A 13,163-nucleotide genomic window follows, 5' to 3' on the forward strand; every position below is an offset into this window, starting at 1 on the left:
CTTGGTATATTTGAATGACTGAAAATTTGAGTTTTTTTTCAGAAGACGGAACTTGGGGAAAGTGGTATTAATTTATGGAGTTTTTAATTTGGATATTTTTAGATATGAAATTTGTGAAAGTTTGCATTCGATGTATGAATTTTTAAACTGTAAATTTCAAATTTACTATGTTACAGTATTGGAATTTTGAATTTTAGATTTCTAAATTCAGAATTTAATAATATGATACCTTAAATCTTAAACTTAAGGTCTCAAAGTTATAAGCTCAGTACTTAAGACTTGAAGCAGTAAACTTCCAAAATTGAAATTTAATATTATAACTCCTCAAACCTGTGAAATCCAAAATTTCAAATCTCAAAGTCGAAAAAATATTCAAACATAAAATCTCAAATACGAGACCTGACACTCCAAATTTTCAAATTTTCGAAGACACGAATTTTTAAATTTCTAAACTCGAATCTTTAAATTTCAAAAATTCATGCACATTATTAACTAAAAGTTTGGAGTGTTGTAGTCAAATAAAATCGAGCAAACAATCTAAATATTGCAATTACTAATATCAACCTTCCTTACTTTGACAGACTTTTAACTAAAAAACTTGATTTGTACAAAAAAATTACAATTTCACGCTCTTCTTATTTAAAAAAATTCTGAAGTTCGTTATAATACTTAACGATCAAATTATTGATCGTTAGTGTATTAAAAAAAAGATTTCCGAACCCAACCCCAAAATCCACACGTTTAACAAGTACCAATCCTCTTCATAGAAATCTTCAGCTCGCAGTTCAACCATCGACCCGTTGCTGGCATTTCGAAAAACGTCTCGGTTAACCGACGACGGAGACGCTGAACGTCGCGACGGAAGAAGACAAAGTCGAAGGCGAACGCGGGAAGTAGGTCAGAGAGAAGTGTCGGTCCTTCATCGGAGACACGAGAAGCCGCTGACTGGGCGCCTTCGTCAGTCTCGTGAAGATATTCCGGGAGTCAACAGGTGCGTAGAAGCACACGATTCCACACAGTTCATCCAAAAGTTCGCACTCCATCTACGTTCCACACAGATTTTAATCTTAACGCGTCTATCATGCAGATCTGATTAAGTATCCACGTTACGTTGCTTTTGGCTTTCTCTTCTTTTCTGGTTCATTCTCTCTGAACACGATCTTTTTGGAGCATTGACTGCTGAATCAGCTGGTTCACCACGAGCGAGGACACGTAGAAATGGACAAATTCAAGGTATTTATTCTGTGTGTGTGTCGGTTTTCCAATTCTTCTTATTGATTTTTTAAAACATAGAATTATTCTTAGAAGATTAGTCGTTTGGTTATACTTTGCTTTTTAGTAGATCTGTTTGAAATATAATTGTTAATTACATAAATTTGTGTTGTTGTAATTTTTTGAATTTTATACTCTGAAATTGTTTCATTACGAAATTTTAATACTTTCTTTTTTTCAAGTGCAGAATATTTTTTGCGAAATTCTCAAGAATATTTCTGCCTCTTTTATTATTATGTAGCTTATTAACAAATTTTTAAAACACAGAGCAGTCGATGTTTATTTGAAATGTACATCCCTTGTATTCTCTTCAAACTAACCTTCTTCTCGAGCAAATTTATTTACCTCCTTTCTCTGCAATTCCACTTTTTCGACACACATTTGCCAAGTCGCGACATTTCGTCATCCTCCACGAAGTTTATTCCAGTTACTTCGATCTCATCACTTCACATCCGTTTGCGCAAGGCTGAAGAAGAAGCCCCGATGAAGACATCGAAAATAAGGGTATTAGGAAAAGACACCAACAGAATCAAAGAAACGATTTAAAGAGGAGAGGAGAAGGAATGAGTAATCGTTAATTGGCAGAGAATGAACGTCGATCCACGAGCTTTTTGGAGCAGAAATGCAATGTGACATGGATCGGGGCCATCGCAGCCCACGTGGATGATGGACTTCCTCCGTCGAAACGCACATTAATCACGTATCGTTCATTAGTTTGTTGGACGTAGCAATTTTCATGTTTCCATAAGCTCGATAATGCACGAATCTGTTTCGATTTCACCCCTCAACGATTGCTAACCGTGATCGATCAGTCTAATTCATGCTTCCAGTGTCTTTCTTCTTTTTTTCGATTATGAACGAAGTAATAAGGTCTTAATCTTCGTTTTTAATTAAGTCAACAGTTCGATTTGATTTATTTCAAATCCAAGTAGAAATCTCAAAGCAAACTCTCTTAAACTATTCCAATGTTGATGATCGTAAATCAAAATGAATGGCAAGAGAAATTTTTTATTATTTATTAGTTGTGTGGGAAAAGTGTATTTTGTAGAATGCATCGTGTAGACTTTCAAAATTTTATCTGGTTCTGGATGATGGCGCAGATAAATGGTTTTGTTATTAGTGCTGGATATAAATCTCGAGAATAAATAACGAGAATGCATCATAACCCTATTCAAGTGAAGATCAGAGAAAAGAGATTTGCGTATTCATAAACGCAGACATGATGTCATGATTTGATCAAAGGAAGATTCACTGTCTTGTAGAATAAACTTCATTCATATTTCAGGTTAAACTAAACTTTCGTTCTGGCAAGAAATATCTCATATTCATTATTTGATTGCGAATGTTTGTGCAAAAATTAATATTTTCCTGAGTATAGTAGTATATAAAGAAAAGAAAGCCAAATTAAGATTTATTTCAGCCTTCATTTTACATATTTTGCATATTTTTGTATGTTATTTCTTTGGAAAATGCTCCATTACTGTTATTTAATTTTGTATTACCATTTATTCTTTAAAAAATTGAGTTAAAGATATAAATTTTTTAATATCTCAAGCTCTAATACCGATATGACAACTACATTCCCTAACTTAACCATTTACTTACATTTCCTTAATAGCGACATACAATAAAACTAGCTATTCTCTGTTTGAATGAATGTACATTAATTTATCTATAAATGTTAGAGACAATCTATACTTTTTCTACTTTATGAAGTCAACGGTTTGCCGTGGGATCTTACAGTGTTTATCACATTATAGCTCTCACATTATTATTATCATCTTGGTCCCATCGTAACCAGTCCCAGTTTAACCTACGCTTCTCAGTGCTCAAAAGAGTCACTCAGATCAGAGGCCATTGCAAAAATAATTCACCTTCATCCAATCCCAACGTGATTTACATCTAATAAAGAATTTAACCGCTTTTTTCAACCCAAAGCAGAAGAGCTACGCGAGTTCGCGATAACATCAACAAATACCGGTCGACGTTAACCCGATACACGACCACCAGCATCCATTTCACTTTCCTCCGCGTATTTCTCAACGGAGAAGCGACTGCTGTAAAAGGCAAAGAACTTCCACGAGTTCGCGTTAAGGCCGAGAGTATTGATCGGTTGATGCGCGCGGTTTGGCCATGGATCGGCGAACGAAAGTCACCAGAACGGAAAAAGTGGATCGTCCAGGCGTCCACGCGTGGCAGGACGCGACGCGTGTTGAACAAGCGTGTGCGAAACGTGTCCGGGGAAAGCATGTCGTTCCATTTCACTTGTCGACGCGAACTTCTAAGGCATTGTTCAGCCGGTTTTGTCCCGTCATTTTGGTCCATCGGGGACCCGTCGAAAGACTAGGGGTGGGTTCGAACCCAATTTTCACATCCACAGTGCTCGAAACTCCCGCATGTTAAAGAGATGAGTTTGTTTCATTGAAAGTATGCAGGTGTGTTGCATTTTATGAATTAGTGTCAACAGTTTTGCATAAATCTCTGTTTGTGGATTGCTGAATAATAATTGATGAGATTCTTTCTTAGAAATAGTAACATGCGAACGTTCTCTGGATATAATGAACATTCATTCGAAAGTTTCGAATTGTGAAGATAGAACAATGTTTCGAAATATTCATCTTCAGTTTTTCTATTTTATGCAATTGATGCAATTGAGCAAACACTTAAGAAATGCACGCAACATGCACTCCATGCGAATATGGGATGCGATTTTCATATTCAGACTTGATTTATGGCTGAAAAATGAAGTCCTATTAAATTTTGTGATGATTTTATACAATTTTCTGTTGTTAAAACTTGTTCTAACTGGTCTGTTCAAATTTTCGCTTTATATAATGCTTTTTGTAGTCAATATGGTGAAAATTACGATCATTTTTCGTACTGATGTCAACCATTTGTACACACAAGCATTTTCAATGGAATCTGGAATTCCAACACAAACATATACCATTCGTACATAGTACACATAATACCGTTTAGAAAATTACTGCAATTTCTCGATACTATTCAGCTCAGAAAAGAAATTTCAATTATCAAACAAGTAGTACGTTACACAGTTACATCTGACAGTTCAATGTTACAAAGTTCTTCCTGTTTTTCTCGTTAAAAAAAAAAGAAGAAAAAATATTTCCTCACCATGTACTCTGTTAATCCATCGTTTTTCTCGTTGCATTAAATAAAATTTCTTAAGTCCTTTTAATTGAGACAGAATCGAAATGAAATTGATATACTTTGGCGAGTAATCATCGTTCTAATAATAGAAAGTATCCAACCATTCAGTTACTACATCACCAGTTTCTAATCTCCGTCGACGAATGCCGGCGATTTCTGCGAGCCATTAAATTTCTCTCGCCACGATTACTTTCTGCGACGAGATTCCCAATTCTTTAAGACGCATCCGTCTTCGAACGGAGCTTCCTGCATATATGTAATTTATTGCAAGGTCGTACGACGAACTTTAGCGGGAAATTATTTGCGTCCCTGACACTTGATTCCATATTCAATTTGTGAAAGTTTCTACGCATATAGAATTTTTAATATCGTTGAATTCCTACAGCTTTGTTTATTATCTAGTGTATTATCTATTTAAAGAACTGTGAAGTTCGATTTAAAAAATTTCTTTCCGACTAGTTTATATAATATATTGTTTGCTTTGTTTGCTTTTTTAGTGAAAAAGATTGCATTAATTGAAATACTAAAAATCATTATTGCGGTATGTCGCGGAATTTTAATTGGAATTGTATTATTTCATGAAATCGCAATTGCAACTGCACCATTTCGCAATAATGTATTATAATTGCACGCGTACCATTTTATAAAGAAATGGAATTGCAACTGATTGTGAGATACTTCAGAGAATTGTAATTGAAATTGTACTGTTTCACAAAAGCACAATTAGCAACTGCATATTGTCACAAGACGATAATTACAAAACATTTTTTTGACATTTAACAGAATTGCAATTGCAATTAAGTAAATTTATATGGAATTTTAACAAAAATGATATTTCTTCGGAATAATTACACTTATACCTGCTCTATTTTACAAAAATTCAATTACAATTAGATAATTTCGCGTGGAATTTTTAAATATCGCCCCTTTCGCGACAACTACAGTGGTATCTACTCCATTTAACGAAAATTTAATTGCTATCATGATTATTCGTAGAAGGTCAAATAATTGCAATTGTAATCGTATTATCCCGCAACTGCACCTTGCAACTTCCCAAATGCACAAAAATACACAGGAGTACCACACACCAAAGCTGATCTCGCAACCCTACTTGTAACCTCACCTGGTAGCAATTTATTTTTGCCCCGAGTATTCCAAAGGCGAAGCCTGTTCCAGTTCCGCGAGACAGCCCGTATACCTAAAATAGTTTAGACAGCTTACTCTTACTTGGAAATAAGGAGGAAGTATAAAGGAGAAAATCTGGTGAATCATAAAGTGTAATACAGATCGCGCGATAGTCCTTTTTCCGTTCGGTGCAATTGCACGCCATTTTCTCACGTACCAAAGCTAGTTTCACGCGTGAACAGCGTCTATTTTCACAAATTTCCACATGCCCAAATAACGAGCAATTTTTTCTGCTCGCATTTAATTTCCTTTATATCTCTGCTGAATTCTTTAACACCACAAACTGTCGAACTATTAAAAATCAATCGAGCTAGTGGAATGAAATTCTATTTTCACATTTAATCCGATATTTTTAGAACGTATATGCAATGCTGATTTCAAAGGAGTTCCAGACATGTTCGGAGTTGTAGTTTCTTCGTTTATTCCGTACCACTGTGGTCTTAGTTCTGAAATTTCTCGATCAGGTTTCACTGATAAAGTATTCCGACGGTACAATACGAAAAGTGAAAGTGACCCTAAAAATCTCCTCAGGCCACTATCACCGCGCGGAGAACTTCTCAGAGCTTTCGTTTTTAACTCCGTGAGATCGAAATTCATTTGGTCGATTGACAAATCAATTGAAATTTCATTCGATTTTAATGTGCATCTAATTCGAAGCCTTCTATTACAATATTTATTACATCAATATATTGACGTATTATTACTATCCTGTAATAATAACAATACCATTGAAAGCAATTAATCTAAAATAATAAAAATTTTAAAGTATCATGATAGCTATATGTATGATAATTACATAGTAAAATATCGTTAGCACTGTTATCTAATAGTATCAGCGCCATTTAAAAGACGGCAACAGAAAGTAATAAATTCCGTAGCTACTGGTTCCTCAAATAATACCGCCGAATCTGGGTCGAAATGTTCGTTGCAATAACTCAATTTTCCGTAAATTCAATTTTGTATTTAATAAACCTAATTTCCATCTAATTTAAATTGCATCTCGCTCGACAGCTTTCTCAAATAAATCGCGCGCTCATTAATAACACTGAAACGCGAGGTTAATCAGCTCACCGTTTATCGTGAAAACACAAAATCTCCACACAAAGCCCTCAAAAAGGCCTCGCGTGCATAATCGGGCATATAACGCGTATCATCGAGCGTTGCACGCACACGTAACGCCTAAGAGTCGCTCGAGGATGAGGAAAGCACAATGAGTTTCCGGTAAGTCCGTTTCCATCGGAGCTGTACAAGCCTGCAATGTGCGGATCGTTACATAAAACGTGTTAACACTTACAAATGGCACTCCCAAATTAATGTGGAATTATCAGTCGATCTCGATCGCGGTTGCTTGTCGCGGATCTCCTTGTTCGCGATATCAAAGTGTTAATTGATCGGGCAAAGAGTTGAGAGCAAACAGGTCGCGAAAGTGCAAGACCGGCTTTCGAAAACCTTTTCAGAATAATTTCACACGTTGTATTATTTGTATGCCGACTGATCGGGTTGATGAACGTAATTACTACGTGTTTTGGTTACAGAAATGTCAGTACATACTGTAAAAAAATTTGTGGTGGACTAAATGACTACTATTTTGTTTTCTGTTTTGTTACTAAAATTTTGTTTAAGATGTACGGAAGGAATTAGTTGAAGATTAATTAAATTTTTGAAAAATAATTTACAATTTTTTTCGAAATATGATGTTCGAAATGAAAGACTATTTTATCTTGTATTAAAAATCATTTAAGTCGTACCTATACGTCCTTTACTTTGCCAGAATCGGAAAAGTACAGTAGACAGATTAAAAAAATAGAAGTAAAGGAAACGTCCAATACCCACTATTTATAAAAAAATCTATTACTACCATATTACGGTTTCCACCGTATTATATGATTTTTGTAAAACAAGTTTCTCGATATCTCTATAAATGACAAAAATATCCCTGTATACATATGTATATCTTTCTTAAAAAATGTTTGGCACAAAAATTTCTTCGCTTCAGATGACGTTCACTCTGACGTTGGTGACACTGACCATCATCAACACCAGCATAGCAGATCTCCCGAAGCCCAGCTACGCCAGAACGATGCTCAAAGTGTCTCGAAGTCTGCCAGGTGAAACTGAAGAACTGAAAGTGCGAACTAGCGAAGGGAACCTAGCCACTCTAATCGTGAAACGTCGCGACAGGACGACCTTGACCGAGCAACCGTCGCAAAACGAACCTCTGAATAATGCTCAATACCTTCAGGAATTCAGCCCTAAAAACATCATCGCTTCAGGAAACGGGACATCCTTGGAACCCCCGATATCAGTGAAAATTGAGGCGAAAACCAGAGACAAAGTACGAAAATTAGAAGAAGCTCAAATAGAGCAACTCAGAACCAAACTTTCGGAGTCTGACAGTCAAAGAAGCTCTCTCAAAGCCGAAAACACATCCACGAATGGAAAAGTTAATGTTACGGACGAGAATCAAATAGTCGGCGAAACGAACATAGATTACGGAAACTGGACGCCTTTAGGAACAGATGGAAGAGCTGTTAAGCTGGAAGAGTCAGTCACGGAAGAGTATCAAAGCTGGAAGCCTCTTCAGAGCGATGTGAAGGCAACTGTAGGAGAAAGAACGAATTACGCCAGACTCGATCTACCTTATTCAGCCGGTGAATTGTTGTTACTGCGACATTTTCAAGACAGATTTCAGAGGAAGTTGCAGTTGAACGATCAGAGCGAAGGAAATGCTCAGTACACGCTCTTGCCTCATCAAGTTTATTCGTCAAGGACGAACATCGATGCGAATTTGTCCAAAAACAGGGACGCTAAGAACGTGCCACCGGAAGTGATCGTCAGATCAGAGATAAACGTCAAGATGAACCCGAAGAGGTCTCCCATAACGGTGGATAGGGATGGTACACCTGTGATCCATGGTAAAAGGGTACCTGATGAGCCCATCGATAAGATTCAAACATGGCGCAATGCACGGGTGATTAATAACAAATTGATACACGATGGTGGGTTCAGTGATAATTTGGAGACTTCTTCGAGTTCTTATCCGCTAGAGAACTTTGTCGAGAGGCAAAGGTTCGAAAGGTTTTTCAAGAATTTGAATAGAAGGTACGTCAACACGTTGGGTATAGAAGGAACAATTTTTTGAAGCTGCAATTTTAGCATTTTTTCAAATTCTGAGACTATTTATTAATAATGTTTTTAATAATATGTTTAAACACATTGAATTTGTATTAAAATATTCTCTGGGTTCATTTAACTAACTAAACTACGAGTTCTTAAATGAACTCAACTGTAAATTAGTTTTTGAAAAACTTTTTAGAGTACACGTTACAAATTTGCTTAATTTCTCTTGGCATATTATTTAAGCAATAAATTAAGTCATTAGATAGCACACTAAGTATGCTTATCTTCATAAAAAGTACTTGTAAAATGTATAAATTTTATCCAAAGCTGTTCCTTTGATAACAGAAAGGTGACAATTAAAGTTGAAAGGTTGATGCACCAAACCACACAAATGATGAACCTGACCGTCTTTGTTTCCTGCGACAGGTACGGCAAAGACTATGAAGAGAAAGGCAGGAACGTATTCTTCGAGTGGGACCCGAAGAACTACAAGAACGAAGCCCTGAAGGCCGAAGTCTATGAGACCAGGCTCGACAACTACCGCAGCAGTTCTCACAAAAGGATGCTCCACCCCGATAGCATGGCAGTTTACCCGGTTTCCCAGCTGTATACCCCTGGGAGTCAAAAAATAGCGCCGGTTGCTTTAAAACCAGGTGCGAGGGCGCCAGTCCTCCAATATGCCCATCCGGAATTAGGTGTCCAACCCGCGAAAATCGTGAAGAACGAGAAACGACGACCTGACAACTTTCCTGAGAATCAGTATTCGTTCACGGAGCAAAGACAGAAGAAGAAGTACGTGTTGAACGACAAGAACGTTGTCGACAGCTACACTATCAAGAACTACTACCCCAACCAGTACTTCTATGGCTTGAAACGGCCAAACGATGCACCGTTCTGGGTGAAGATTTCGCAGAACTTGAAGAGTCAATTTTCAAACGGCGTCGAGAAGGTGTCGCAATTTACAAGGCCAGTGATCGACCCTCTAGTGGAGGCTACGCACAAGATCTCGCAGAATTTGGGTCTCTCGAGCGGCAAAGAGGCCCAGGACAAGATTGGCACGGTCGCTTCCGGTGGCAGTATTCTAATTCCAGCACTGGGGCTTATGGCTTCGGGGGCTGCTCTTGGAATTGGAGCTGTTGCGGTCGGGAGATACCTAGACGTGGACGTCCTGAAGAGGTCCAATGAAGGATTAAGCACCGAGGAGTATCAAAGAGCTTTGGACAGTGCCCAGCCATTGGTGAGGCTAATGGATGAGGAACAAAATGTAGATGCGAAGCTGGCGGATGATTACGGTGGAACTGTATATTTCTTGGAACATGTGTCAGGGAGTGATAGTACGAAACACGATGACGATGCAAGAAGTCCGAATAATCAGAACGAAGATAAGGAATTAGTGGCTATTCAAGAGGACCAAAAACAGGAGGATAAAGCTAGTGGATTCAAAACTGGGGAGGTCGATCGAGGAATGGAAAGCTTGAGGAAGAAACGGAGTCTTAATTACTTGGACGTCTTTCAAGCTGAAGATAATATGAGAAGTTTGGCCAGGAGTAAACGTTTTCAACGTAAGGGGCCTGACTCCATTAGCGAGATCGTAGAAATCGATCTTCCTACTCGCAAAGGCAGCATCGACGTAACTGAGTTCCTTATTCCAAAACGAGAAACGAACGGCCAGAAGGACTCGAAGAAAGACAACAAAGATTCGGACATTTTAATTATTGAGGATGGCTCCACGCCTTTGCAGTCGCTTCAGAGGAATCTAGTCAGTGATGCATCCAGCAAAATTGATTTGAACAGCTTGGAAAAGATCGAAAAAAATTCTATGAGCGATAGTACGAGGAATTCTGTGGTTGGACGGGATGAAAAGCGAAGAAGGAGGAGCGTACAGTGCGATCAGCAATTGGAGGATACTTTTCAGAATTTGGAGAACGCGGAAATTGCTGAGGTAGCTCACATCGATGGAGATTGGACCAATACGCCCTGTGCCAAGAGGATATTCTGCGATGCCATGATTCAGAGAGGCGCAGATGCAGTTATATTCATGGAGAAAAAAATGGCCGCCCTTCTTGACCTGTAAGTATTGTCCGACTCGAATTATAAGGTGTTTGGTTTCTAGCAGCTATTCTCTTGACAGCAAAAAGTTGAACGTAGAATTGCAAAACACGTGGGAAGTTGTTCACACAAGTGATATAATGGTGATTTTCATTAGTTAGCATATTGTTATGTGCCTAGCCATGTTTGGTGAACGAACTTTCATTTTCATGTCCATGGGAAACTTTTTTCCATCCTTTCTATGATGACTATACATTTTTCTTTGAAGGGATGTGAACATTTGAGATTAGAAAAAACTTGTTAGGGTATTTCGTGTCCTATTAAATGCCTCGAAATTTTTAGTACAAGATAATTTACTTAGGTTATTTCTAGAAAGCAATACGGATGTACTTTCCATTTAGAGAATTTTTCAACAAAAATAGGTTTCTCAATAGATTAACAAGTTTATCTAAAAATCTAATAACGTCTTTGCAAAAGAAGAATAATATTCATAGAGAATGAAAAAGCTTTTTCGTCACAAAATTCAAACTTAAAACAATTCTCTGTCTTACCCCTGTACTTGGATACCACAATCTTCGAAAGTACAGCAATATCCACTAAATCCAACGTTACATCCTGGAAACGTAAAATCTCGTCATCAATCAGATCCAATATCATTTATAATACTCCAATAAAACGCAACAACATCCTATACAATGACAAATTTTTTACGCACTAGCAGCACGAATCGATTGTACACTCGTCATTGCCGGTAAAACTATACGAGCTAAACAAGCATCAAATGATCTTAGAAATTGGTTCTGCGATCGGCTAGCAACGAAGTGGCGCTTGAACCTGGATTCATCATCGTTCAATTTTCCGGTACCTCTTTCACGGATTTTTTATCGGCGGACATGTGGCCTAGGACCGTAACGAAATATTTAGTCGGCTCGCGTGTAAGCGAACGCGCATGTATGCACAGAGTGAAACTGTGCTAAGAGGTAAAAGTCGAATCAGTCAGTAGGACGTCGCTGGCGAAAGCTGGGAAGAAAGTTACCAGTTCCTCGGTATGGTTCTGTTCGACCAGCGGGTTCTTTCGTTTCCTTGACTCGGCTGGCATAATGGCTTTGTTTAAACTGGTTCCCGACGACGAGGAAGTTGGAAACTTCCTTGGGACTTGTTATTCGACGACCGTGCATCCTTATCTTTCGATCAGTTTTTGAGTTGTGCGTTAGAATTGCGGTGTGAATTTAATGATTGACTTAAAAATATATATATGTAGATAGTTTTTTTCAGAATTTTTTAAATTTACAACTATAAAAACTATTTTCATTTCAAAATTTTTAATATAGATATTCAAATGTTTTTAACCAACTAAATTTTGGAGTTTGAAATAATGAAATTATCACAAATAAATTAATTGGATTTTTTGATTGATGAAGGGAAAAATAAAATTATGAAAAAAATGAATTCGAAATACATGGAAATGTTCTTAACTTTACCAAATTCTACGCAAACGAAGATCATTTGCTAAAACAATTTATTCTACTGACTACACCTCCAAAATGGTTACCTAATTTAGCTAGAACAATTTGAAATAAAACATAATCACTCTTGGACGGGATCGACTTTCAACTGCGTTAGCAGCTTGTCACATTTTGCGCTCGATTACAAAGTTGATATCTCGCCAATTACACGGTATCATCCTGTTAACTACCAATTACACTACGGCCATCAGAAATCTGGCGAGTTCATTGATGTCTTAGACCTCGTAAACGAACCATTATTCATCATTAACTTTTTGCATCTTCGATTCTTCTTTTAATTCCCTTTCCAATAACATCCTACATTGCAAATAAAAAAACTCCCAATAATGAAACTAACATTTAAACTAAGAACTTCATCTTCTGTGGAATGTTTAGATCAAATTTTGATATTAATACTCATAAATCGCAAATAATTGAAAGATTTCGAGTGTGATTCAATACAAGAACGTCTGAAATGTGAATGAAATCGACGTTCAGCCATTGTTGAAACAAAAGAACGCAAGAGGGTTAACAGTCGCGTGTTTTCACAGAATCCAGTCAGGCGCAGCTGTCCAAGTGTCCAGCGACTTCCAACAGGTCATGGACGCGGTGCGAAAACACGACTGCTCGAGCTTTCTGTGTCCCCAGGCCAGGCCCGGAAACATCTCCTAGATTCTCACGGCGGCAGAGAAGCACGCGCTTCCTCGCCTCGAGGAAAGCGGAACTGATAAATCGTTGATTTCACGACCGGTGAAAGCGTTCGGGTCCGGGATTCTGTGATTCAGCTGTTTGCCTTGACTCAGCCGCGGTTGGGAAAGTTTCGTTCAATCAGAGCACGAAGATCATCATTTTTCCTTGATT

The 13,163-nt window shown here is 37.7% G+C and overlaps 1 protein-coding gene across 1 annotated transcript; it reads left to right on the forward strand.

Moving 5' to 3' along the window:
- Nucleotides 1–1,157: 1,157 nt before the first annotated feature.
- On the forward strand, nucleotides 1,158–13,163 carry LOC143431472 (uncharacterized). Its single transcript, XM_076908243.1, has 4 exons — nucleotides 1,158–1,233; nucleotides 7,625–8,730; nucleotides 9,175–10,818; nucleotides 12,854–13,163. Exons 1-4 carry the CDS (start codon nucleotides 1,219–1,221, stop codon nucleotides 12,972–12,974), a joined length of 2,886 nt encoding a protein of 961 aa, XP_076764358.1. The 5' UTR covers nucleotides 1,158–1,218; the 3' UTR covers nucleotides 12,975–13,163.

The sequence above is a fragment of the Xylocopa sonorina genome, chromosome 1 (assembly GCF_050948175.1).
Source record: "Xylocopa sonorina isolate GNS202 chromosome 1, iyXylSono1_principal, whole genome shotgun sequence".
Classification (NCBI taxonomy): domain Eukaryota; kingdom Metazoa; phylum Arthropoda; class Insecta; order Hymenoptera; family Apidae; genus Xylocopa; species Xylocopa sonorina.

Excerpts from the sequence above, each read along its gene's own strand:
- LOC143431472 (XM_076908243.1), top strand. Across the intron at positions 8,731-9,174 it reads TTCAAGAATTTGAATAGAAG|GTACGGCAAAGACTATGAAG; the intron begins GTACGTCAACAC and ends TTCCTGCGACAG. Across the intron at positions 10,819-12,853 it reads ATGGCCGCCCTTCTTGACCT|AATCCAGTCAGGCGCAGCTG; the intron begins GTAAGTATTGTC and ends GTGTTTTCACAG.